The sequence below is a fragment of the Paramacrobiotus metropolitanus genome, unplaced genomic scaffold (assembly GCF_019649055.1).
Source record: "Paramacrobiotus metropolitanus isolate TYO unplaced genomic scaffold, Prichtersi_v1.0 Parri_scaffold0000007, whole genome shotgun sequence".
Taxonomy (NCBI): domain Eukaryota; kingdom Metazoa; phylum Tardigrada; class Eutardigrada; order Parachela; family Macrobiotidae; genus Paramacrobiotus; species Paramacrobiotus metropolitanus.
Window position 1 is genome coordinate 2,427,781 of NW_026570227.1, and position 27,911 is coordinate 2,455,691.

The 27,911-nt window shown below is 44.3% G+C and overlaps 3 protein-coding genes and 1 long non-coding RNA gene across 6 annotated transcripts; 3 read left to right on the forward strand and 1 right to left on the reverse strand.

Annotated features, from left to right (window-relative positions):
• The first annotated feature begins 155 nt into the window (after window positions 1-155).
• Window positions 156-3,401, forward strand: LOC129582223 (uncharacterized). Of its 3 annotated transcripts, XM_055473683.1 has the most exons (4): window positions 156-388; window positions 530-902; window positions 1,023-1,819; window positions 1,897-3,401. In XM_055473683.1, exons 3-4 carry the CDS (start codon window positions 1,754-1,756, stop codon window positions 2,674-2,676), a joined length of 846 nt encoding a protein of 281 aa, XP_055329658.1. In that variant the 5' UTR covers window positions 156-388; window positions 530-902; window positions 1,023-1,753; the 3' UTR covers window positions 2,677-3,401. The 3 variants fall into 3 exon arrangements, with proteins under 3 accessions (XP_055329658.1, XP_055329657.1, XP_055329656.1); XM_055473682.1 differs by having other exon boundaries at window positions 517-902; window positions 1,023-3,401; XM_055473681.1 differs by having other exon boundaries at window positions 1,023-3,401.
• Window positions 3,402-7,480: 4,079 nt separating this feature from the next.
• LOC129582418 (uncharacterized) lies at window positions 7,481-8,719 on the forward strand. Its single transcript, XR_008689624.1, has 3 exons — window positions 7,481-8,257; window positions 8,335-8,465; window positions 8,580-8,719. It is a non-coding gene; the product is annotated as an uncharacterized LOC129582418 (long non-coding RNA).
• Window positions 8,720-15,901: 7,182 nt separating this feature from the next.
• On the reverse strand, window positions 15,902-18,018 carry LOC129582356 (uncharacterized). Its single transcript, XM_055473870.1, has 3 exons — window positions 17,879-18,018; window positions 16,735-17,785; window positions 15,902-16,392 (listed from the first exon to the last, which is right to left on the reverse strand). Exons 2-3 carry the CDS (start codon window positions 17,766-17,768, stop codon window positions 16,056-16,058), a joined length of 1,371 nt encoding a protein of 456 aa, XP_055329845.1. The 5' UTR covers window positions 17,769-17,785; window positions 17,879-18,018; the 3' UTR covers window positions 15,902-16,055.
• A 6,207-nt stretch (window positions 18,019-24,225) lies between these two features.
• On the forward strand, window positions 24,226-27,374 carry LOC129582308 (uncharacterized). The gene is made up of 4 exons (XM_055473809.1): window positions 24,226-24,699; window positions 24,954-25,243; window positions 25,699-26,565; window positions 26,866-27,374. The coding sequence occupies exons 1-4, from the start codon at window positions 24,468-24,470 to the stop codon at window positions 27,079-27,081; spliced, it is 1,605 nt and encodes a 534-aa protein (XP_055329784.1). The 5' UTR covers window positions 24,226-24,467; the 3' UTR covers window positions 27,082-27,374.
• The last annotated feature ends 537 nt before the right edge of the window (window positions 27,375-27,911 follow it).

Below are 27,911 nucleotides of genomic sequence, written 5' to 3' on the forward strand. Positions count from 1 at the left end.
TATTTTTGTTTGTTCACCTTCTTGGCGGAATTTTAGCTGCTGGCGATATGACTTCATCGATGTGGCTGAATTTTAGCTGCTGGCGATATGACTTCATCGATGTGGCTGTACTTAACAAGTGAACAGCAGATTGCAAAAATACCGGCTCCGTTCCGAGCCTGCACTAACGCAAATAATAATTCAGCGCCTTTAGAACTTGTCGTTAGCAATAATTATATACAATACTGAACTGTGGTACCAGCGATGAAGCGGCATGCATAAGAAGGAGGCAGGTCAGTCATTTAGAGACTTTTGACGTATTTACAGTTAACGTTAACTCCGCGTTGAAATGTGGCAAAGAGCGGGGAATCGACCATATAATTCAATTTGCTCACCTGGAAATCTTAAGGTAACACCTTGATAATAAAATTTCAAGCCGTATAATTAATTGGTTCAAAGCCCAGGAAACTTTATTGTAATTATTAGTTACGGATTGCCTGATTATTATTCCGTTTTTGATGATCATCCATTATACAGGCTTCTGCTGCAGATTGGTTGATCCGACATCGGTAACCCAAACAACCGTGAGTCTGGCTTGTTGAAACTGCGAGAAATTGTTGGGTTACCAAGTGAAGCGACCGTTGGAATGGAAGATATCAAGTACAGTATGCAGCACAGCTGTTTTGTCGATCGCGATCCAAAAGCTGCGGAAAGATTATGATCACAGCAAACGAAATGTTTTTCAACGACCATAAACACAAAGCAGTCTGTCACCTAAGTGAAAGACTGCTCGTACATTTGAAAGGAGAAGATGGACTGGAACACTGCGGAATGGTGACAGGTGCTTGTCGAGTTTTTCAACTGCCGGGATTTATTGTCGACTTTGGGTTTCCGGGAAAACCACTGAAAAAATGGATCTCCTTGTAAGGATGTTATGATACTTCTCGCTGTGCGAATCAGGCGTTTGCTCATCTTAACCGCAATAGTCTAAAAGGTATGTTAAAAATGCACCTAACATCAAAATTGTTGGTCTGTTTTTATAGTGTATAATTTTATCATCGCCTCGGAACGTGTAAACCAACTGGAAACCGTCGCTCTTGTGACATTTGAAGCAGTGATATTCGACACAGATATCCATTCACGGCTTTTACAGTGCCCGGTAGATATTGAAGTTTTTAATGTATAATTAAATCACTGTATTTAATTATGGTTAATTTCCATGAGCGGAAGTTGTATAGAAGTACTGCATATATACAATCCCGGTGCCTGTCACCTTAGTAACAGTTACCTCGCTGGTTATAATCAGAAATGTCTCATTATGCAAGCGATTGGTTTTCAAAGTTTCTTCCAGCTGCGGCTGCATTTGTCATTTTGATGCTTAAACTGAATTGTTCTGAATGGTTCTGATGGTTCTGAGTTCTGAACTGTTGAATTTTACAAATCGGACATTTTACGATAATCGGTTAACTATTGACCAGTTAATTTTCATCATCACTCTCAATCATGGGACCGCCGTCTATACGTGGCAGTTCGAATCGTGGACGTGGACGCGGACGACCTCGAGGAACCAGCCGTGCCAGTTCCAGTAGGCCGGGCGTTAACACCCGCAGCATACCTAATAATACCGGAACAACTAAAAAGAAATCGGTAGCAGATGAACTCGCTCAGTTGAAGAAACAAATCGCAGACCTTTCGGCTTCTGTTGCTACAGTAATCCCTGCAACAGATCAAAGTACCCGTTCATTTTCACCAGCAACGCGCCGGGTTCGAATTCATGATGCCGGGAAATCCGACTTACCACATTCACAAGACCAACACCTTTCCCCAGTTTCAGAGCCAGGTAAAGATTTCACTTTAGACGGCACTAAAGGCATTGACTTTAGTAGTAATAATACTACTGCCGCTCTTAACCGTAAGGCCGTTGTTATCCTGGAATCGTTGCCGGAAAACGTTAAGACTTTATTACCACCGGTTGATGATAATGCGCTCCTGTTCAAGTTATTCAGTAAAAAGGAATTCGTGAATCTTAACGACCTTTTATTGAACAACCGCACCCCGCATGCTTCCTCCAGTTCCAAGAGCAATGCCTCAAAAATTGAGCAGATTCGCGATCACCACCAGTGGTCGAGAGCTTTTAATGTGCTGAAGATGTACCGTTGCGCCATATACCCGGAACTGTGGCTACCGATGACCAAGTATATGGACCACATCGCCCAAATTGCGGCGCCTAAAGGAATTACACCTGAACAGTGGCTTGCTTATGACCGCCAGTTCCGTTTAGCGATTTGTCGCAACCCAGACGACGCCATGCAGTGGTCTCGTAAAAATGATGACGCTTATGCTGAGTACTTGTCACAACCACTCGGGCTTGATTTTGATCAACCTGCAGTCGGTGTGGGCAAAACTATTATTCAGTGTTTTCACTGCCTTGAATACGGACACATCCGGCCGGAATGTCCATTGCTGCGTAGTGCTACCAGCAATCGTCGGACTTCATGGGTTGGGCAGTCGTTTCTCAACTTCCCCGCCGGCAACGGGGGACCTAAACCTGACGAAATCTGCCAGTTGTGGAATAAAGGACAATGTACTACCGGCTTGCTCTGCCGATACGGCCGCCAACATCGGTGTGCAAACTGCGGTCAACGCGAACATCGAGAGCCACAGTGCAAAGCGAAAGTGCACAGCAGTAATTCCTAAAAATATCGCAACCCCGCTGAAGGCAGATGCATTCGCTCATTTCCTTAAAGAACATCCTGATCAACAGTTCGTATCATATTTACTGAACATCTTACGATATGGCGCCGACATTGGTTATCGTGGTCCGAAGCGTAGTATGCGCACACCAAATGCTGCATCTGCTCGTATTTATGCTACGCATCTTCAGTCGCAAATTGATTCAGAAGTGTCGCTATTACACTCTGTCGGTCCATTCAGCAGCCCGCCTTTTCCTACATTTGTTATAAATTCGCTCGGAGTAAGACCTAAACCGGATGGGAAATTTCGCATTCTCATGGATATGTCGCGCCCAGCCGGACACAGTGTGAACGATTATATTAGTAAAGAGGATTATTCCTTAGCTTTCTGCAATGTCGACGATGCTGTGAATATTCTCCTGCAATTGGGTAAAGGTGCTCTTATGTCTAAATTTGATATTCAGCATGCGTTGCGTTTTGTGCCAGTCAGACCGGCTATTGGTATCTGCTTGGCTACCAGTGCAATGACCTTTTTTACTTCGACATTGTTCTACCTTTCGGCTCGCGTTTTTCACCTTTTTTATTCTGTTTAATTTCGGATGCAGTTCATTTGGTGTTTGTGCATCTTACTGGGCATAAGTTCATGTTACACTATGTTGATGATTTTTTCCTTGCAACACATTCTAATCAGCAACTCTGCTCTGAACTCATGGATAAATTCTCCGAACTTTGCGTTTCGCTAGGAGTTCCGCTTGCTACTAAAAAAACAGAAGGCCCGTCAACAAAACTAAAATTTCTCGGCATTGTACTTGATTCAGTTGCTCAGACTTTAAGCTTACCGCATGGCAAGTTGAACGATATCATTTTGCTATTTGGTGTGTGGAAACAAAAGACTGTTTGCAACCGTACTGAACTTCAAAGTTTGATCGGTTCCCTTATGTTCGCTTCTAAATGTGTACCTGTCGGACGACTCTTTACAAGACGGTTAATTGCAAGTTTGTCTCTGAGTAAGAGCACAACCGACTTTGAGATTGACCTCGACGACGATTTCCAAAAAGACATTGACTGGTGGCTGGAATTCCTTCCTAAATGGAATGGCACTGCACAATTTTTAGAAATTAACTGGACACGCTGTGATGCGATCCAGTTGTTTACCGACGCATCAGCCACGCGCGGGTGTGGGGGCTATTTTAATGGTCACTGGTTTCGGTTACGCTGGCCAGTTTACATTAATGATGCACATTTTTCCATTGAGTGCTTAGAAATGATACCCATACTTGTCGCGTTGACATTATGGGGAGCACAACTGGTCGGTAAAAAAGTTATCTTTCATTGCGATAACCTCCGTGCTTCACAAGCTTGGGAAAGCTACAGGTCACGCAGCAGGATTGTTTTGGAATTAATGCGGCGCATGGTGGCCATTGCAGCACGGCTTAATTTCACTATGACAATTAAGCACATATCGCGTATTAATAACAATATTGCTGACGCTTTATCGCGTTTTCAGATGGAGCGGTTTATCAGTCTAGCGCCAAATGCAGATTCCGTGCCGCAACTGGTATCCGAAAGTGTGCTTCTAGATCTGTACAATTATCACCTCATGCATCCTTAGCATCTCTTGATATTGTTGTTGACAATTTGCGCTTTAATCATATAGCGCCTTCGTCGAGGAAAACTTATCGAAGTGGAATCAATAAATTCTTTGAGTTTTGTGTAAAATTCCGTTTATCCCTTTCTCGTATAACTCAGTCTACAGTCTCACGTTATATTGCGTATCTGTTTGAGAGAGGTCTACCTTATTCATCCGCGAAAGTTTATCTGTCAGCGGTTCTTAATTTACTTAAAGAAAGTGGTTCCACTTTTGACTCTAATTCACTTAGTTTAAGACATTGTCTTACTGGATATAAGCGTCTACGAGGTACAACGGTAGATCGCAGATTGCCAATCACCATTGACCACATGCGAATCATTAAAATTAACATCGCTAATTCTCAGACGCTATCATCCTACGATAGGCGACTTTACTGGAGCATGTTTACCCTGTGCTTTTTTGGTTTCTTACGCATTGGCGAAATTATCCCGACAACTAGCACCCATTTTTTATTTTTATCCGATGTCTCACTATTCAGAGGGAAAGTGATCATTAATCTGCGATCATCGAAATGCGACCAATTTCATGAAGGATGCCGAATTTCTCTGCTAGCCACCGGGCGATCGGTCTGCGCAGTACGGGCATTGCGACAATATTTAACACTGAGAAAAAGTCTAAAATATTCGCACACCGCGCTTTGTTCGTTTCCTCAAACGGTTTGCCTGTATCCAGATCAGCTTTTGTTCGCATGCTGACTTCAGCATTAAGTGGAGTTTCGAACATCCATTTATACACACCGCACAGTTTTAGGATCGGAGCAGCCTCTTGCGCAGCTGCTAACGCTACTTCGCTTGAAGATATTCAGCGTGCTGGTCGCTGGACATCAAATGCAAATGCTTCGTACATTCGCACGGACGTTCCTCTGACTGGCATATCCCTTTATCCCAAGGATTAATTTGGGGCCGTTGTTTGGGGAGGTTCGGCTTGCACGGGATCGGTCTGATAGCCAGCTCCCGCACACCCGGCCGCGGGCATTCGGGGCTGCTACTCAGAAAGGCTGAGTGCACGGGATGTACCTCAGTGACCGCTTCCCATACAACCGGCATCTCAAAACCCCAAAAGTCATTTTGTTCACCTGGTTCACTACTAGCGAAATGGAAATTAATGTATAATTAAATCATTGTATTTAATTATGGTTAATTTCCATGAGCGGAAGTTGTATAGAAGTACTGCATATATACAATCCCGGTGCCTGTCACCTTAGTAACAGTTACCTCGCTGGTTTAATCAGAAATGTCTCATTATGCAAGCGATTGGTTTTCAAAGTTTCTTCCAGCTGCGGCTGCATTTGTCATTTTGATGCTTAAACTGAATTGTTCTCCCGTCCCGCCCGCCCTTTGCGCGGAGGCTTTGTCAAGCGGTGTCTGCTTTACTTGTTAAATAAAGGGGAGGTTCGGCTTGCACGGGATCGGTCTGATAGCCAGCTCCCGCACACCCGGCCGCGGGCATTCGGGGCTGCTACTCAGAAAGGCTGAGTGCACGGGATGTACCTCAGTGACCGCTTCCCATACAACCGGCATCTCAAAAACGCCCAAAAGTCATTTTGTTCACCTGGTTCACTACTAGCGAAATGGAAATTAATGTACGGTAATTATTATTTACTACATGGACGGCAACACCGGACCTCTGCAGTTACTGTCGGTACAATTTTTGACTAGTATTCACTGTTTTCCAGTTTATGAAGAAGGGATGTCCGTGGAAGTTCTCCTTCGTTTGAGTTCTAAAGAACCGTGGAAATGGCATCCCGGAGAACTACTGATGACCGATTTCTCGGTTTATCTCGACAGTTACCGCATCGTTAGAGTTCGAGTGTATGCCACTTCGACTCTAATCGTACTCCCTGAAAATCGCATTCGCCGAATGCCTGTCCACTGCCTCATATCAGGAAAAGCTTAATTTGTATAACCAAATAGACACGACATGGAGTTATGTGAGTCGACAAACCGCGAAATCGTTGTAGGGTAATATTTGTTGTTTTGTACTGAAAACCACTTATACAGCATACTCGTGTTAATTTTTGTTTGTTACTTATTAAAAGTCGCTTCGAGAATTACCAAACTAATGTGCATAGTGAAGACTGAAGCCATACAGAAATTGATTTCTGGTTTGTTGGAGAACAGAAATGTTGCTGTAACAATGCTCATCAAATTACTTAAGGGATGCGACCCGGTATATTGTACCAAATTGGCAGTGCATGCACGAAAACTCACTTTCGCGCAGTCCCTTACACTGTTGCATATTGTGTTATCATTGTTATGAGAATCTCTAACCAAAAGATTTGTATAGGTTGCCGTGTGCGCGCAAAATCCGGTTCTGCCGTTGCGGCAGTGATGGTGTTCAAAAGTTAAAACGCGTTCAGGTGTACGAAAAGTCTCAGTATAAACCGATCACTTTCATATTATGCACAAAAACTCACATCGGCATGAAAATCGTTTTTAAACCGAACCGAGTTTCCACCATGTTTTTGAAATTTTGAAATGACTTTCGATGATTTCAAAATTTAGTTCGGTGTACAAACGGTCCTCATGCTAAGGTGCGCCTTTACTCAAAATTTGAAGAAAATCGATAATAATGAGACTTTTAGGTACACCGCTGCGCGTTAAACTTTTAGATTATAGTACTTCAGCTATATCTGTCTCCTCAACCAGATGCTGCTCACGCAAATGGTTTTATCGCCCATGTATACAAATCATTTGGCTATAGAATGGCATAAAACAATGCAAAAAAGATTTTGGGACTCCAAAGCGAAAGTTTTCATGCATGTACTGATGTACATATGTAGCCGTACAAATGAGATCTGTAGTGAAGATGTACATCTCATTGGTGCTAGTTCAACCGGAAACATCTGAATGTGTACTTGTACGAAATGACCAGTTCTAACGTGGATTTTCTAGACTTCTGAGACTGTCTGAATGTTCTGAAATCATTCTTGTTCTTGCCCTTGCCCTTGCTCTTCCCCAATGACTTTTCGGCTGATTAAAAATGTTTGTGCACTTTGACAATCGCGCCGGTATCGGTTAACATGTTCGCAATTGCATAACTGACTTTTGGGTAATTCGCTAACTCGTAACATCAGCGACGGTCACCGACGAACCATCAAACCTCGTTTTATCGTGGTACGGGTGGATTAACCCACTCCACTAGTGGCAGCTTAGAAGTTGCCGTTGCAATACACTAATTAGGTGCGATGTACCTGTCGCTTTCCTTAACTGCAGCAGTGTGCAATTTTGTTGCAGAAAGGTGTCTTGAATGAGAGTGACCTTTTGGAAAATCGGTTGTGGTTACCAGAGCCGCAGATGCACGCCAATCGTACCTTACAGCCGACAAAGCAATTTTTGGCTAGATTGAAGATGCACATAAGAATAACGAAACGCCGGAAAAATTCCCTCGCGGAAATAATAAGCAGCATCCAGCATCTGCCCGTTGAAATTATGGCAGAAATATTCGGCTGTCAGGAGACGCGCAGTCACAGCGTTCTTCGTAGCGTATGCAGCAGCTGGAATATACTTCTCACATCGCTGCCGGTTGTAAACCGCTTGCTGTGTTTCCGCAGCTCATTTGGTTATGCGGACGCGGCGTGCCTGTTGGCTTGTTGGAGACCGATGATCGTGTTCACTCGCTACACAGTTATCGGTTACCCGAACGGCAGAAGAACAATCGATTGACGGTTTTTACAGCATGTTATGATCGCCGGGAATTATCCCCGTCCCACTACCATACTGCTGTCTAATATTTGTAGGAAACTGTATGAGCACAATCCATCCATGAAAACTGTTCGCTTGCAACCCAGAGGATTAATGATGGCATTCTTTACGGAGTTATCAACGCTTGCGTCGGTGGGAAAGACGTTGGGTATCAGAAACTGCAGCGTCAGCGACGAGTACTACAGCAACAACGAAGGAATGCTGGAGACGTTCACACCAGGATGTGACAGGTGGGCGGTGCAACTGCAGCTTTCGGAGGCGCGAATCAAAACTCTCGATGACTATGAAGTGTGGTGGAATTTGGTAGATAACAGCTGTCCGACGCTGACGGTCGAGGAGCTCCATTCCTGATCCGACTGGACTATGTGCTGGCGGCTGTTTGATACAAGAACGGTGGACGCAGCAAGTTTCCATCACCAAAGCCGGCTTATTCCCACCGTAAGAAGTCTGCGAAAGTTTGTACATAGTTAACGTTGAAGTGACTATCGGTGCCTATTCGCTTGCCGCTTTGTGTTTACAACATTTCATTCGCATCCACCATTTTATTGTCAGGTACTGCATGAATTTCAACGGATAGATCCACGTGCTGGAAATTCTTATGACCAGGTATCTTGGGAACAATGGAAAATGATTGATCTGGATTTGGCGAGGCTGAGCAGGCTTACTTTGTTTGCTTTACGCACTGTACAGTTGCTGCCTACAAGTAACCTTTGTATCAATGTAACTGTGGAAGTTCATGTGAAGTTTGCATATTTAATGTAACCATGTTTGTACCGTATTTATTGCAAAATAGTCGCTAGTAGTCAGTTCGGGGTTTTGTATTCCGTGTATTCATTACAGTTTTCGTATGCTGCTTTGTCCACATGTGTTTTATCATGAGCGGCAGTTTACAGGCAGTTTACCTCGAAACTTGACGACGGTTATGTTTCTGCAGACAACGGCTTCCATTAACGACTGCATAAACCTTTGCGCTACAGAACGTTAAAATCACTGAAATATCTCGTTAAGTGTGTTATTATTTTTTGCACGCTGGCATTTTAGAGATTTATTTTCGTCTTTTAGCAGCTTATTGTGCGCCGACGCGCCGTTATATGTATATCGAGCAAATCGAATAAAATTATCAACGATACCGCCAACAACAACTGTTTTCCCGACTTATACAGTAACAGAAGAACAACCTAAGTAAAGATGTAAACCATTAAACTCTTTTCCGTGCATGAGTGCCGGCTGCAACGCGCTTGACTTGTGTAGCATCGCCTGTTTCAGTCTTAGATTTGTGTGGTTAATTCGACGAACAACGTGGTCCAGCTTTGAACAGTGTTGACAATCCATTTAGCAGCAAATTTTGAAATGTTAACACGTTTCAAGCGGGTCGGCCTACTTTACCTTTGCCGCCCCTTTGCCTTTTCACTTTACCTTTTTCAAGTTTACCTTTACCTTTGCCTTTGCCGCCATGAATACCTTTACCGTCTCAATTTACCGTTGAAAAATGTCGTTCGAAAAACCTTTACCGTTAATTAACCGTGGAAAAATAAATTACCGTCGACACTTTGCCGTTTCTAAAATTTCGCACCACTATTTGTGTGGTATATGTACGACCTTCGTATATATGTACGACCTGTATATATATATACGACCTGGTCGCGTGTAGTCCTTAATTTAATTCCAGACTCATTTGGTTAACGATATGTGCTCCGTACAAATGCCCCGTACAAATGCACGTATATACCCCGTATTGTACACATGCACGTAGCAGGCAGTACGCATACTGGCTGCTTACGGTTAACATAAAGTGTTAAATAGAAAGGATGCGCACAGTCAAAACGCGGACTTACATCGAGTATCTGCGACTTACATCGAAGCGAAAAATAGGCGTACCAAGTCTCAATTGGCTGGGCTTCGTTGTAAGTCGCTTTTCGCTCGATGTCTGTCGGTGGGCGTCGACGAAAACCGTTACCAACATGGGCGTACCTTGTAACGGGTCTAAGCGACGCCCAGCGACTTACAAACTTCGTGTTTCTGCGATCTTGATTGGTGGGTCTGCATTTTGAGTTAGATCGAGGCTGCCCACCGCCAATAGCAAAATTCCAAACCACGTGATCGTTTCTCTGTACTTTGAGCTTACGGCGACGGTTAAACGATAAAATGGTAGGGCTTTATATCTTTTTTTGAGTTTTGGTTCTTTCCTTCTTGTTTGTTTTTGAATTTAGGATTGTAAAAACTGATAATTTTTGTGGCATTACTGATGCATCTATAGTGCAGGGATGCCTGCATTTTGGGAATCCAGATTGGACTGCGCAAGATCAGTGTTGGGCCAGGTGCGCCCCTGTTTACTGATTACTTGTTGTATGATAATTGCTCAATTTATTTTTGATCCCATTACAGCTGACTAGCGTATTACAAATTGATTTCGACTTGCCAAAAGGTTCACAAATTCTTGTGGCTGTCTCTAACAATTTGTGGTATACTTGTCATGTAGACCTGTATCGCAGGGAACCCTGCGCGCTGGCTACCCAGCTGCTGGTGCTGTTTACAATACACCCCGTTCTGTGCTTGATTTCTTAATCTAATTTAATATCCGAACTTCGACTAATACTGCTGGACAGCCTTCCATCGTAAGTCAGAAATTATTTTTTGATACCATGTTAATTTAACGAAGTATGAGTTGAATGATTTGTTGGTCGCATAAATTTAATTTAATTTATTTTAATTTCTGATTTTTCGTCTGTATTTTACGAAAGAAGATTGTATACTTGTTTAACATTGTGGCGGGGTTCCCGCTTTGGTCTGGCTACCCAGAAGTATTGTTAACCGCAGTCTTTTTATTCATTTTTAACTGAAAAGAATATTGCGCAGCAATACTCAAGTGCATCTTGCTTTGATACTTTTCAACAGGTTATATTTTTAGAAATTCAAATGTGGTGATACAATTTAGTAGCATAATGTCTGCACGCATAATGTCAGTCTGTATGTCATAACAGTTATGCGCATGCGGTCGAGTTTAGCCCGTACATACATACATGCAAGACGTGTAAAAGGGCGCGGTTTTGCGTTCGATGTCTGTATGTCAAGGGTAAAAAACGTTGTAAGTCCGCGTTTGAACTTTGCGCATTTTATATAATGTACGTAACATTAAACATACATACTGCAATTCTTCACAATTTGGCTATTCGCACCACCTTTGGGTCCTTCATAAAATGAGCTTCAGTTCACCTTTTGACTGTTGCCACCGCGTTTGAACACCTATTTGGCTTAGTTCTGATCCTTCATCGTCACTCTCATCATCGCCTGACATATGATTTAAATTATCTTGGGATGGTAACGGGAAATAGTAACGGTATTGGTTCCGCATTTTTTTTTGTATCAGATAAGTATATGAGTATAAAATAAGCAAGAAGTTTTAGAAACGGCAAAGTGTCGACGGTAATTTATTTGTCAACGGTTAATTAACGGTAAAGGCATTTTGAGCGGCATTTTTCAACGCTAAATTGAGACGGTAAAGGTATTCACGGCGGCAAAGGCAAAGGTAAACGTAAACTTGAAAAAGGTAAAGTGAAAAGGCAAAGGCAAAGGGGCGGCAAAGGTAAAGTAGGCCGACCCCTTCAAGCGGAGAACTTGTTCTAACTTGCCGTTGTTGCAACAAATTAACTTTCTGCTGCCTGGGTGATATGAATCGCAAATCGGTACATATACAGAGCGGATGTTTTTATAAGTACAGTAATAAAACAAATTAGGCGCAGTATGATTTTCGGGGAGGAAATTTGCGAAGAAACCCGTCAGACCACTAAGGGAAAATATCCAAAGGGAAGATGGATTGTGGCATTATGGAAAAGCTGTCTGTGTGCGTCGTATTGCACACACTCCTGGATTCATGGTGGACTTTGGGCTTCCACGCAGGCCGATGAAGAAGGGGATTCCGTCGGATGCACGCTTTGATATTATGCGTCACTGGCGCGATGCTGGTCCTGCTAGTCGGCCCATTTGGAGAGATTAAAGTTTCGACTGCCACGATATGCGAATAACCGGAAGATTGGCAAGAAAGAAGAAAGAAGAGTTTTATTATTTTCATACTTCTATTAATTTGTGAGAGCTAGCAGAGACTGATTTGGCTTTCCATCCGCAACCGTTGTTCTTTTACTGGTACTCTGCACTTCTGTAGCCGGCAAAAATGTTGACATGTTCACGGTTCACGGCGTAAGCATATTAAATGACTATACAGATAAATTATATATACAGATGTACTTGACATAATATTATGTCAAGTATTGTTACTGTACATAGAACTACTCACCAGGTTTTGTCATTTGCGTATGACAGAATTTCAAATAAACGTCACGATTCTTTAGTATTCGTGACAGCAGATAGTTCCCAGATGAAGCGTTCCTTCGTCTGAATTTTGATGAACCGTTCAACTGGCACCCCGCAAAGCTGGTCATGAGTCATGACGGACTTTTTCGAATTCGAAATGAGATTTGTCAAAGTTCCCGTTGATGATAGCGGTACTACTGTCCTCTTTGTCATCCGTTGTAATCGCTTTCGTCACCGTGTTCCACATCTCAGCCTGTTGCTTCCCATCAAGAGAAAGCTGACTTGAAGCGAAAATTGCGAATATTCTGGATGTTCCACTGCGTAAGGGCGCACGTATCCTGTAATTTTCGGCTTGCATCTTCAGTCTAACCCAAAGATCTTCTGCCTGTACAGAGTACGAGAGAAAAATGGATGTTTTAAGCGATACGCCGCAAGTAATAGTTTGCACAAGGTTCCACTTGCGCCAGTTGAATATGTGAAAAGCTTTGTAATGAGATTATTTTGTTTTATACTCTAAATCTACATTTTGATATGATATTGATAGAACACCCAATTATTAACGCATTCATTAATTGATTTATTGTACTTTCAGATAGAGCATTTAGCAAGTTGCGGAAACATCACAGTTTCAAAAACAGTAAATCATAATAACAAAATCTCATTTAATGCTGCCGCTCCTTCCATTGTCCCTAGCAGCGTTGCCTCGCTGGATTTCCAGTGACAGTCGTTGCCGGAGAAACTCGTGAGAACGAGGCTCTCCCATGTGCTGCTGTAGCCGCTTGCCGATTTCTTTCGCTAATAAGGTAGCTGACTTTCCCCATGGCCCAAGCGTTTCAAAAGCCTACCCTACGGTGCGAAGATGTATCTACCCTCAAGATATGCATAGAAACGAACTTTCTTCTCTTCGGCTTGTGTTGCGGCAGATCCCGCGGTCGCGGATGTTGATCGCAGGTGCGACTTGGTAACAGTGACCACACACGTCACGTCCCATGCTAAGCACATCCCCCGTTTCCAGGCGAAGGTGGTGCAGCCATCTGGACGCCGGTCGGACGTGTGGGAAGTTCCCCTGGGTTCCACTTTTGCTGGGATGCCTGCTGACACTAACGCTCTACAAACGATGTTGTTTAAGCCGCCGTGACGTGCGTGTCTCCCAGCTGAAAAAGAGCAGGACAATCCGTGGTGGCCGTACACATCGACCGGCTTGTTGCATTTGGTACAGAGGTGAGGTTCACAAATTACTGCGCCCAGTCTCAATCCGACGGATATCTTTACGGTGTCAGCGTCGAGAAAGTTACCGACGTGCGCCTAGGGCAGGGCATTCAGGCATAGGCCAGCTTCTGGAGTTGACTGAGCCAGGAGTCGGGCGTGGATAACGATGCGTTACACAGCGGCAGGTCCCATGACCGTTGTGACTTCCGAAAGTTAGACTCGGGAAGATCGCTTAGGCGCGCGTTAGCTAGTTGCGGAATAAGCGAGAAGAAACCTTAATGGTACGAGTTAACGACTACAGAATACCACCGAAGTACTCGTATTTGTCGTGCTAACTGGGCCTCCCGTATGAAAAATTTGCCGGTTGATGTTATCAGGAAAGTACGTATTTAGTTGTGTAGAAACGCCGGTACATACAGTTCTTCGTTCCGTATGCAGTGGCTGAAATTTCATTCTTACGTCAGCACCATTTAACCGCTTACTGATTTTGTCCTCACCCGGCCGGAAATGTTACTGTAAAGGTCGTTATTGGGACAAATTATGTCTCTTTTGTGGCGCGTTATGTCTGAACGTATGCTGGAGATCGACGATTGCATTTTCGAACTTCACACTCCATGGCTATTCGAGCGGCTCAAAAATCTTAAACGGGCAATTTGTATATGATTTAATGAAAAATGGTGGTCATACACGTGAAGATGCCTTCCTGCTCAATAATGTCACGCGGATTTTGAATGAAGAGACTGGAGAGTATCGTTTACGGCCAAGGGATCTAGGTCTGATGACGGCCTTCTAATCAGGAGTTGGCTTCGTTTGGGGCTGTGTGCGAGACTTTTATTATGAAAGATATCCGCATCGAAGGAAACACTACATTGACAAGAACTTGCAAAAAACATTCTGATTCACAGTATATCAAGCTTGTGCCCAGTGCGGTTTTGACTTTGCGCATTCGCTATGGCCGCATCAGTGGTCCCAGATTGGTCAGCCTTTCTATTTAGGACTGGTGGGATTTAATCGACAACAGCTGTCCATCGGCAGATCCTCAAGAATTTCCTTCGATGTCTAACTTGATTAATTGTAGCTCACAACGGAAAGAAAACTTGGCGGATGAAGATCTGCTGCAGACTTTCCAGCGTAAGGCTATTCCCATGGTAAGAATTTGTACTAAAACTAAAATAATGAGAATTCGTAAGGAGTACTAACGACTCGTAATCTGCGAGTTACGAGTACGTATCCCGCTTCGTTCGTAACCTTTCAATGTTGATTGTTATATGTGAACCGATCTATACTCGTAGTCATTGTTCCATAAGTCATTTGCTTCAAAGTGCAAGTAATCAGATTAAATTTTACTCAATTTTATCAGCTCACACGGGTGAATCGGACGTCTTGCATATTCAGACTTTACATCGGGCTTTTTGCATTTCAGATTTCACATCTTTTTCAAAAAATGGATCCCCGTCCGGGTAATCGTTTCAGTCCAGTGGATTTCGAAAACTGGACAGCGGTTCAGCTGGAGCTGATGACCCTTAACAATCTCACTCTCTACGCTTGGCGGACATTACAGCTGCTGCCAGCAGCTCTCGGATATCCGTATTTCTCTGTAAATATGTACATTAACTTGATTCTTGTTTAATGCTGAGTTGAGTACACATTTTGCAGACTTCATCATAATTTTTTTACAAGTGACCTTTAAGTGCAAAGGGCTGCAAAGCGAGCCTTTTGAATGCGATGGTCAGGGGAAAGGAAGACAAACCAGATAGTGCTGTTTCCTAGAGGAATTGTCGTGAAGGAACATTCCTCGTAATAGCTCATATAAAATCGCATGTCACTCCCACTGTGCACATTATTTCAACTGGGGTCAACAGTTCGTCAAGCGCCACATGGGGGCCGGTTATTCAAAATGGCTACTTCGTAGTATAAGTGACCGGCTGTTGAGAAATGCCAAAGTATTGCTGGAGACGGAGCTTTGATTTCGCAGTTGCAATTCAAAATGATTCCGCATTACAGTGAGATTAATGTACTGTAGATCGGTGGCAAAGAGACAGTCACGAACTCACGGTGCTTCTTGAGAAATAAGTACCTAAAGCAAGAGCCCACAACCGCTACCCGTAGCGATTATAATACAAAGTAATAATGAAGTTCATTGTCCTTAATTGCAACGGAGCGGTTGCCCACTCAGGGCTTGCGATACCAGAACGAGCTTGCAAAAAAAGCTGTTTTACAAATCAAAGAAACCGCTTAGTACACTGGAAATCTTATCAAGCTATTAACAGGATTAAGGCGTCTGCATGTGCATCCGACAAAACAACACTTCCATTCCTTTTGCACACGCATTACGTACTAACAGAAAAATTCATAAAGCAGAAAGGCGATGATTTCGAGGACTTTTCGGCATAACATACCAGCATAGTGAGCATACTAAGTAATCTGTACAGTAATGGCGATGAACGGTTGAACCAGTTTGACATAATCCCGCGTTACCCGGTTACCAAGGAAAAACGGAGGTGAGGCCATTCAGGAATGGAAGGTTGTATCGATGCTGCTGACATAATTAGCTCTGGCTTTCTTGTACCCGTCATTCTGCATGATGCTCTTCACTTCATCCATGGTTTTCACTTCGAAAATTTTGAACAGAACTTCATCCTTCAGTTTGGGCAACTCGCTCCAAGTAATTGGTCGGCCACATCCAACTCCATCGGCCCACTGAGACGCCTGTGCAGGTCCGACGAAAGGCCTGGCCACTGGCTTCTTGCTGTGGACCAGTTCGCCATTGATCCATTCCAAGGCATACCGAAACCAGGATCTGCGATTTGGTCGCGAGTCAAAGGCGGCGCTAACGCGGCTACCGCACCTGGCGACGAAAATCAAACAGTTTTAGTTCCGTTAGTGAAATGCAATTTTTGAAATCAAACATTCAGCATTTTCTGAATTTTATTCAACAATTTCGTACGTTAAAAATTATGCATTATTCACAAAACTTGTTAAATAAAAAATTCAAAAAAAGCTTGCGTTATTTTTTCGATTCTGGTTCTTATTTTTTTCGTCCTAGATGTTAATTTTAATTATTAAGATTTACCTTACGAAAAAGCCGCTCTTTTTCTTTCAAACCGCTTCACGTGCAAGGCGCGCCGTGACTGCGAACTGATTTAAAGTAAAAATCGAATCTAAAACTGCGATGCCACTCTAACCGCACCTGGTTTCACCGTCGCAACCCTCCGTCTTCCACCACACCAGACCACAGAAGGGGCACGCCTTAATCAGATTCCGTGGATCTGTCTTATCGAATAGGTTGTACGTCATCAGCGGGGTGACGGAGCTGACGAACCGATCGCATATCTTGACATTCTCCCGCTGCATTTCAATGCACAGAGCGAAGTACTCCATCTCCACCATGTCAGTACCATACTTCCCCACAAACTCGTCGTACAGTTCATCCAGATCGTACTTGAACTGCACAATCATGACGTGGAACAACTCGTCCTTGTCTTCATCGGACTCCTTTTTGGTTCGATCACGGAGTCGCGAAAAACCGCCCAACAGGGCCTGCACTTGCTTCTTATACTGCTCGAACGATTTGCGCATGTTAATCCGGACTTGATACAGCGTGAAATTGTAATGGAAATCGTCGTCCGAGATCGTCAACCGCTGCGGTTCCATGTTGGACATGCAGGCGTACAGTAGCTCAGCAACAGAATTTGGATTGCTTCGCTCCGAGAAGAAAATCACGTTGGCGACATTCGGACTGGCTTCCATGAGCGACTGGCAGATTTTTGCGAACTCAGCTCCCGGATCCCCGGCATTGTCCATGTGCGAGATGAGGATGACGATTTTCCGGGTGAAGTTCGCCACCGGCTGTTCCGCTTGCAGATAATTGTCGATCATCTTGTAGTACCGGTTCTCGTATTTCACGACGATAAAGAGCGTGGCCAGGTCCGTGGCGGTCAGTCCGGCACGCAGCAGAACAGCATGCTTGTACGTGTGAGTTTGGCTGTCGGTTCCTGGTGTGTCGATCAAGGAGAAGGCATTCGTCCCGACACTGACATCGTTCTTCACCAGCTGCTGGGTTACGCTGCCTTCGGATGCACCAGCCAAATGGTTGGTGTTACACAGACGGTTCTTCAAGGTGGTTTTCCCGACGCCCGTTTGCCCGATCAGTATGCCACATGGTCGGTTGGTGTAACGGCGATATCGTGCGGTACCGGGGTTCTTAATCAAAGGTCGAAACATTTTCTGGCACGGATTCCCTGCAATTAGAGGGCGCTCTAGAGTTCTCATCTCGCAAATACTCAACGCTTAATAAGATCCTAAAAATCCTAAAACCCACTGTACTCACTCACTTTTCTTTCACAGAAACACTGTATGCAATAATAATCGGTGCAGACTGATTTCACAACGACGCACTCAACAACCAACTCCCAACAGATGCAACACTAGCGCTTTAAAGGGAAGTTTACTGCGTTAAAATATGAAAATAATGTAATAAGCACAGAGATCTGAAATGGTTAACAGACGACTACTGGCCAACTGGAGAAAGCAGCGATGAGTCGTCTTCATCGGCCAAACATCGACTGTCGATCCGCATGGGAAACCTGCGGCAGCGGCAAGACGAAACGGTCTTGGCGTGAGAACGCGCTGGCTCATACTGCAGCGCACGCCCATACAACTTGACAACAAAAGCCGGCAGCGGCGATTGGACGAGGCTGACGTTCGTGTCCTTACCGTGCTGACTAGTGTACGGCTGAACCTGCCCCCGAAAGTTCAGCCAACGCATTTGCAGGGCGTTAGCGTTGCAGGAAGGTAAATGGGTTGATGGTCACAGGAGCCGCGTCAACTTTTTGCAAATTTTTCAACCGTTCTGCCGGGATTATGACAAGCAACGCATAACGAAGCCTCATCCACAGGGTGACAGGGCCTAACATAACGAACCTTTTCGATGCGCGACTGGAACACCGCGAATTTCGTTTGTGGACCCAGTGCGATTAGCTTTCATAATTTTGAAAAGTGTTTTGGAAGTTTCTTTGAGGAATATGCGAAACCTTTGCTTAATTTTCCGTCTTCCTGCTTGAGTCTAAACATAGTGTGTGCTAGTATCGTGGTTTAAACTTTTAAAGTACGTCGTAAGTAAAATAAATGGGATTAGATATAAAATAAGGAGACGTCTTAATTTGAAGCTCCTCAGGTCATGTGGTGGCCTCGAGAACTAAAAAAATAAAAATGGTACAATAACTTTCTTTTATTTGCTATCCACTGTCTGAGTTCTTACATTTTACGGCGTGCCAGAACCATGATGTTTATAAGTTTAAAAATCCGGTCAGGTATGATTCAGCACTGGTCTATCGAAAAGTGATCATAAGAAAAGTGAACGGTTGGACATAAGAAAATTAATTGCAGTGCAAATTCCGAAAGTCCGGCATCAACAACCGCATCTGCCAACGTTATTCCTTGGCTTTTGCGCACCATTACAGCCCACGATAGTGCAACTGCAAACTGAAAATCATAAAATCTATTCACGAATTCCATATTATGGTGTAATATTTAAATGATATGTAATTATTTTAAAGAAATCAGCCAAGTAATACCATAATAATAATATGATCTTTAGTTTAAGTGTGGTCAGCTGTACCGATAATCTGTATAGACAATTTTGCATTTCTATACAGAAGGTTTCAAGCCATTCAAGGTACGCAAAAATGTTAAGTAATCCTGCGCGTATACTTAATGTTTTTAGAGAGCCAAAACATGGCTCCACATGCGTGTTAGTTCGATACGGCACACGGGCACATAATCACGCCAAATCAATAAAGCACCTATGTAATTATCTTATCCAAATTTGGACATTCCTGCAAATCGTCAAAATAAGCGATCATCTGAAAATTATCAGTTATTCTCCAACCAGAAGTACTTGTACCGGATGTTGCGCGCCCAAGCTGTTTTCACGCCAATAAATACACATCAGCGTGGCTGCAGGCTGCAGAACACCATAAAGCAAGAGGCGCACGAAAGCAAATTTGGTATACGAATTTGGTACGTCCCATATACCGGCACGCTTCCCATTGATGATACCGCAGGCAACAGCCATTCTTCCCAGCAGCAGAACCCGCACGTAAGGCATCAAAAACAATCAACCGCTTTTTGTTATGTTGGTGGCCATTGCCTAATAATAAAAAAAATCAACCGCTTACATGTTTGCACCGCTGCCGGCTACAACGCACATGGCTCGAACATCTTGTAGCATTTAATTTTGTTTAATCGTACAGTTTTATTTAGCTTTACTCAGAAGTAGACAACGACAAAGCGCAAAACGGTACAGACATTCATTCTTTCATAACGGTTACTTTCCGCTGATCATTAATGATTATGTGTACAACTAAAACAATATTTTAGCTTTCTACCGAAAATACGGCCGCGTCCACTTTTATTTTGGTCAGGTCTACGCGCGAGAGTACTCACGCGCGTAGAATTTGTCTACGCGCGAGAGCTCCTGCGCGTAGTAGTTTGACTACGCGCCAGAGCTCTCGCCGGTAGTAAAAACTGTACAGAATCAGCTACGCGCGATAGATTTTGTTCCTTTTTATGCGGATAGACAAAGCAGTAATCTACGCAGCAATACTAAATTACAATTTTGATGCAGCAGCGTCACGGATATTATTTCTCAATAACAATTCGAATTTAAATAACAGTGTCTCTCCGCTTAGCCGGCAGTTTCACTGCTTTCTCCAACGCTTCGGCATCTTTTGCGGAAACGCGAATGCTTTGAAAGGTGATCACTGTCTTAGTACGGGCATTTCGTCCCTGAGCTCTTGGCGGTGGCTTTAAGACTCCCGTGACAATGATTTCGCGAAACCATTCCCGAAATTCTCGGTCAGGGCTGTAATTCGCAGTCTGGATGGTTTTCCGTAGCATCAAATCATAAGCAAATGCAAACGCATAAATTAAGCAATTGTTGCTTGCTGGCGACTGTCCATAAACAGGGACGTATTCGATTTCGACCTGTCCATTTGAGTCCGGGAAGCAAAACAATCGAAACAGCCGTAACTTCAGCAGATCTGTTGGCTGTTGTCCCGTTGAGCAGTAGATCCGTACGACGCCAGGTTTCATACAATCGTATAGCGCGCAGACATAGTGATTTACGCCGTTAAAAGTGGCTGCACAATATCTTTGTCCATGTTTCGTTGGAAGCGTGTTCGCGGTTGGCCAAATCCGTTTTCGTCCTGCGCGAGCATGGCGTACAAGGTGTAGTGCTCGATGTTAATCCGATAAGTGCTGTCGAGAAACAGTACCTGAAAAGCACACATCTATGCAAAATTTTACAAAGATGGACCGATGGTTGTTCAAACGTGTTATTCGAACAGACCTGTGGGTTACGAGCAAAGGTTTCTTTCATGGTTGTTGTTTGTAAGAAAACGAGACGTAGGGAATTGCTTTCTTCCTCTGCTACGGAAACGTCGTAAGTACCGGTTGGATCGTTTTGACGAAGTTGAACCAGGAACTGGGTAAGAATCTCGTCCTCCCGACGTCCCTGTCGTTTTTCCTTGCGAATTTTGGTCCCTTGGTTGAATATGTCCTTTGTTATGACTGTCCCGAACATTCCCGTCGACCGACGCGTCGCGTTGATGGTGCCCGTGATGATCCGGGGCGGTACGCGATTGGTAAGGAGCTGTTCCACGGTGTCAACTTCCGTCGCGGACAGTCTTCTGTTTTCCGGGATGTGCTGGGCTACGATGCTTGAGAGCTCATGGTTATGATCCTCCGCGGCTGGTAGATGCACAATTTCCATCATGCCGTTGACAAGCTTGAGATGAACGTATGCTTTACAACCGCTTTTCAACGTCGTTGTGATGGACTTGTGGGTTATCTGCTCGTCCTTCCGGTGAGGACGATATTCGCCTCCCTTCTTGCAGATAAGTCGGGCGGAGCTGTACGGGAAACTTACATGGTGCGGATGAGATTTCGATGTCCGGGCATTGCCTCCAGGGTTTACGAAGACCTGATTAGTCAGTATTCCCCAGTCTTTGACAGCTTTTACAGCTGCTTCGTAGGACATAAAGCAGTCGCCAGTTTTGAGCAGGGTGGAGTCCATTTCAGAGGAGTAAATAGTACAAAATTTACAGCTATAACCGTTACGAACACCGGTAGGTAGCTTAACTCTGCCGGCTAGTACTGTAATACGAAATTATGCCGGCTAATACACAGTACCGGTATAATACACAGTTTTACGTCCTAGAAATTATTCGGACAATTGACCTTGGTTGTTATGGTATTGATTTTGCTTGACACATTACTGTTTATTCATAAATCGATTATATTTTTCTAATTTCGCTAACTCGCGCGCGTAGTCATTTGACTGTGCGCGAGAAACTCTCGCGCGTAGTCAAAGTACTACGCGCGCGATACTCTCGCGCGTAGCCATTTCGTTTTATTTCTTTGTGACGCCCGGATGTCATAAATGATTCATCTGTCGGAAATTTGTTGTAGCCGACCCGCTTGAGCGGAGTATGGATGTTGTTAAGGAGTACTGTTATGAAACACGCAGTTCGGCTAAAGTTTATCCACTGCCACAAGCCTCTGATGGCAACTGTAAGCGCAAAAAGGAATATTGTTGCAAAGAAAATCATTCAACCGAATATGCGAGATTTGCTGTACATGTCCAACTGGAGGATGGATTGTGGCACTACGGAAAAGCTGTCGGTGTACATCGCATTCACCAAGCACCGGGATTTGTTGTGGATTTTCGATCCACCGGCACGCCGATGAAAAAGTGGATTCCATTTGATGCCCGTTTGGATGTTTGGATATAGGCCACTGGCGCAAATCGAGGCAGTATTTCCGGAGCCCAGACAATCGCTCCGCTGGTAAGTCCGAAATACCAGCATTAAAGTTAGACGGCTGTTGTGATTTCACGAGCTTGCTGCTTTCGAATTTCTCTGCAATGGCGTCCTTACAGCCGGCCGGCTCGTAGGTTCGCATTATGCAGTAGTGTTGTGGCGCTTTTGCTGGTTATCTAATGAACGAAGCATACGGTTCGGTTGGTAACAGTCATAGTGACAACTACAAAGTACAGCGGTATAACGTGCGCAGCGGCAAACAGTTCGTGCTGTCCTGCATAGCATAGTGGCGATTACGCATCGGGGTTTTGTCGTAGGCCCTGACGAGGAATTCCCGGTGGAAGCATTCCTTCGTCTGAATTTGGATAAACCCTGGAAATGGCATCCCGCCATAATGGTCATGGAGAACTTCATCGCATTTGCCGGCACATGTCATTTCGTCATGGTGGCTTCTCATGGTGCTGGTACCACGGCACTGTTTGTTCTCCCGAAAGAGCGTGTCCGGTCACCGTTGTCCTCAACCAAGCCCGTTGCTTGCTTTCGTGAGAAGATGAAACTGCAGCTGGAATTGCGAACGCGCGGGATACTTAATAGCGTAAGTTCAACTACAATTAACCGCATACATACAAGTAACAGTTACGAAAAGCCGAAGAACGATTACGTTACAACTAACAGTCATCGGTTAACACTAACATAGCTGCGCGGTTCTGCGCAGCTATGTTACTTCGCTTAGTGCTAACACTGCAGTAGCGCTGTACAAACTGAATTTTACTTCTGAATGTCGAACTCAACGCCGTAACAAAGCGGGCTTTAGAACATGCGGGGTATCCATGTCAAAGCGAGCCACTGGGACTGTCCGGTAAAGATAATACGCGGCCAGACGGTGTGACTCTCGTGCCTGTACGTGATGGCAAAGCGCTCGTTTGAGACGCTACATGCTGGGACGCGGTAGCCGTATGGCATGTGCGGGCAAGCGCGAGTGCATCCGGTAGTGTTGCACATTTGGCCGAAGACATTAAACGTCGTGAATACGCCTTTGTGGAAAGAATGGAATATCTCTTTTATCCCATGACGGTCGAGACCTTTGGCACTTCTGGTTCGGAATTTGCGGAACTTGTTCGTTTCGTTGGCAGAAAGATTCGCGACCTGACAAGGGAGTCTCGTTCTATTGCATTTTTTGAAGCAGAGATTAAGTCTAGCTGTTGTGAAAGGAAATGCTGCTGTTTTGGGCACTTTCGGTATGCGTCCTGAAAAGACTGACAGACCTAAACGATTTTGGTTGTGGTTTTAACGTTTAATTTTAAATCATTTTGTGTAGTATTTCGCGAACGCACTTTTTGTTTTACAGTATTGATGGCTTTTGCCCAATAAAGAGAGACATCTTACTTTCATGTATGGTGCGAACAAAGCGACTGCTGCACATTTGAAATCACTCTTCAACTCCTTATGTTTCAATAAATTATTAAGTTTGCTGAGTAGAAGTATGAAGTTTCAAGGGTTTAAATGGCTTGGGGTTAAGGTAACTAACTGGCTTATGCTGATAAAGGTTGTTTCAAGGGTTTAAATTCTTGCATTCTGGTATTTACATATTTTCTAATATCGCACTACGTATAACTTATAACTTACAAGCATATTAGCTGCTTCAATGAGAAACATCTATCAGAACCACTGTTACCTCTACCCGTAATCGCTGTGCTGATTCTGCGCACATTCGCATTAAAACTGTGAGTCACTGACAATATGCAGACCATAAACCGGTCCGCATGCCTGCCGGCACTAGCGCACATGATTTGGGTATCATCGAATGTCTGATTATATCTCTACGCTTGTACTCGTAGTTGCGCATATTACTGCAAAACACCTTTACTGGCATCCTGGCTTAGCGTAAAGCACTGAATACAATTGGCGTTTATTTTGAAACAGTGACGTTTAATCCGTAATACATGTCTTTCGTCTTCTCATCGAATTCTCATTTCAGCTTTCTGATGTGCGGATGGGGTGAAATTTTTTTATCTGTAGTCTGTAAATAAAATTTGTGGTAGCTGAGCCCTTTATTGATGCTGTTTAGAAGAATTAGTATGAGGCCACTGATTCGACTAAAATGAATCGCAATTCGGAGCGATTTGCCGTGCATGTCCAAATGGAGTATGGGCTGTGGCATTACGGAACAGCTGTCGGTGTGCGTCAGATTTCACAGAATCCTGGATTTCTTGTGGATTTTGGATCCCCGCGCATACCGATGATCAAATGCATTCCGTTTGATGCACGCTTTGATATTTGCCACTGGCGCCACGCCGGAGAACGTTTCCGTCGTCCCAACAGTCGTTTCACTGGTAAGCTACACCCTGTAGAGCCAAGCTTCCTGAAGCAGCGTGTGCTTACTGCTTTGATACTTTGTATAAATTTCCTGCCACGGAATTTGGAAAACCGCCCAGTTTACTAAACATAGCAGCTATGATCGTTCGAGCTTGTTTTCTAATGTCATTGCAAAATTTGCAGTTATCTGGCTCCGATTGCATGAAGCCTCTATGTAATAACTGTTACAAAAAAATAAATAAGTACACATAATTTGGCAATTGGCACCAAGGTTTAGTCATGGGCCCTGAAGATGAATACCCGGTGGAAGCGTTCCTGCGTCTGAATGTGGACGAACCGTGGAAATGGCACCCCGGCATGATGATTATGCTGAACTTCACAGGATTTGCCGATGCATGCTGTTTTGTCATGGTTACAGCTTACCTTAACGGTACCTCAAACCTTTTTGTCCTCCCAAAGGAGCGTGTTCGTTCACCGGTTTCCACAACCCGCCCCGTTGCTTCCCCTTTCGAAAAGACCGAGCTGCGCTTTAAATTGCGAATGCTTGGGATGCGGAATACAGTAAGTTAAACATGCTTTAATTTATGATACCAGAGATACGATTGACTAATGGTACTGGTTTGTCCACGGAAACGAAAAACCTGGCTCACTACCCGACGTGAAACAGTATTTGTACACCGCAAATGTAACGGCGACGTTTCGATGCTCACGTATTTGGTACCATGTAGGCATGTACAGGGTCACTTCCCTTCCATATGTCTCGAAGTGTCTCGCGCAAAATTTGTTGTTATGTACGAACATTCGAAACTGAGAGGGGACTGGGCGATGCTTTTGCAATGTCCTATTTTTCTGAGTATTATGGTACACAGATTCAGTATGTGTTTAAGAGCTTTTTGGTATTTGAAATCATGGAGCATGGACGCCGTGGAAGCCCACAGACGGTCTTGTGATTATATACCGAACGCAGGATGCAATATTGGTTTTGTAATTATTTTGCACTTACAATATTTTGGCAGATACAATCCTGGCGCAAGCTGAACCTTCCGAATAATTCGCGATCGCCGCAACAAGACGCCCAGAATAATGGAAAGCAGTTGCTCTTGTCTCGTGTCAAAATCCAGAACCTTCCGGCTGAAGTTATGATGGAAGTATTTATTTGTATAGAGACCACTGCACAAAGCCGGCTTCGCTCTGTGTACAGCGGTTGGAACAGCCTTCTGACGTCATCTCCCCTTCAACGGTTCCTCCTTTTCACCGGGTCGACAGACGATCCTAGTCATCGCTATTCAAACATAGCTTGCCTGCATGCCTGCTGGCGACCCATAATTATATTTGCTGGCTGTAGTGCTTCGCGTTCTCCATCCGACACGACCATCTTATCCGGGCCATTACTCCGCCAAATCATGGAGAGAGGCGGTCATCGGTGCGCAGAGACGCTGATACTGAGCGGGGTCGCATGGAACTGGTCGGCGCCCAGTCGTCCGCGGACCACATCGGGTCGCCGAGATTTTGTGATGACGGCATGCCTCAGCCTGTCCGTACTGGCCGCTGTATGCCATACTCTGCTTATCAAGGATATCCACATGATCGACTTGTTCTACTCGTACAGTAAGCCGTGCTTTCCAGCGTGCGAAGATTATAAACCGGAATTCACGCGGTGTATTCTGCGATTGAGAATTCGCGATGGCCGCATCCGTGGTCGAGGCTTGACCATTGAGGATTGGTGGAATTTGCTAGAAAGCAGTTGTCCCTCGCTGAAGGCCTCGCAGGTCCAGTCGCTCTCGAACTGGATGGAGGAATGCTTGCAAACAGATGCAACGTCTGTGCTTCGTGATCAATGGAGCGATGCTGACGACCGCAACAGAAGTGGCGCAATTCCCATTGTAAGGATACATGTAATAGTCACAGGCATGGTTTTACCGTCGCCTGAAAAACTTGGACCCTTCCGTCAAATTGTAACTCATAAACGAACATTTGGATATACCCATACGGCTACCAACTATTTTCGAAGCACAGAGCCACGTAAAAAATTACAAGTTACTGCCGTCAGATAATTACTGCAGTCTTTATTACGATGGACGCCGAAGTTCTCTTTACGCTGAAACCGCGCACCCAACTACACATCCCCCGATTCTTTATTCCTTCACATTATTCTATACTAACCGCGTGCCATTTGCTTCTAGATATTACAGGAATTCCAAAGAATGGATCCCCGTGCTGGTAATCAGTATCCCCATGTGAGACTGGATGAGTGGACGGAAATTAAACCGCCGTTGGCGACACTCAGCAAACTCACGGTGTACGCCTTACGTACGCTACAGCTGCAACCAAAATCCCCCGCTACGCGTTCTTTCTGTATAAATTTAGATATACCTTTAATTTCAAACGAAGCTTCCTAACTTAATTTGAAGAAATTGCTGCTTTTGTTTATTTATTCGGAGACGCTGGGCACGAACTAAGAACTACCCGTTGAAGATAAAATCATCGTCAACATCATTTGTTCGCTAACCGGAAGCACATTGATGAGATTAATAAGTTTGACGCTTAGAATTTTATTTATAATGATGGTAAAACCGGAGTATTTTGTGACGGAGGTCACGGAGCTGATATAATCAAATGACGTAACGCTGCAATGCAGGAAGAATTTTTGTTCTGCTTTGACTTTGCTGCGAAGCGGCGCGATCGTCGTACCAAAACGAGAAGTCAGAAGCAAACTCTGTCATATTCTTATAGAGTATTCGATCAGTTCGTACGAAAATTTTTCGACACGACGTTGTCTCGAAAAAACAATAATTTCAATAACGATTCGAATCAGCTGTTCGGACTTTTCGGTTTGACTCTCACTATAATAACACTGGCCAAAAGCAAATGCACACTCCACCAAGGCCTTCTAAATGCAAATTTTACCATCCATCCGTCCTGGTGAAGATCTGGTACCTCTAGATCTGGACTAATGACGATATCGAAAGCGGCGAAGAATGGGCATTTGTCGGTCCGGTGTTACCGGTTTTGTAACCGGTATACATACTATACTTAAACGTTTTGCGGAAAGGTTTGTCCAGTTATTTGGAGGGAACGTATGCCACGTACCCGTCGTACCGCAACGATGGATCGATAATGTGGCTACGGAAATATCCGGACGATTAGTTGTCATCATCGAACAACTGTTGTCTGATGACAGCCAACTGTCCGCAAACTTCCGTGATCACATTATCGCAGCTCCTGCATG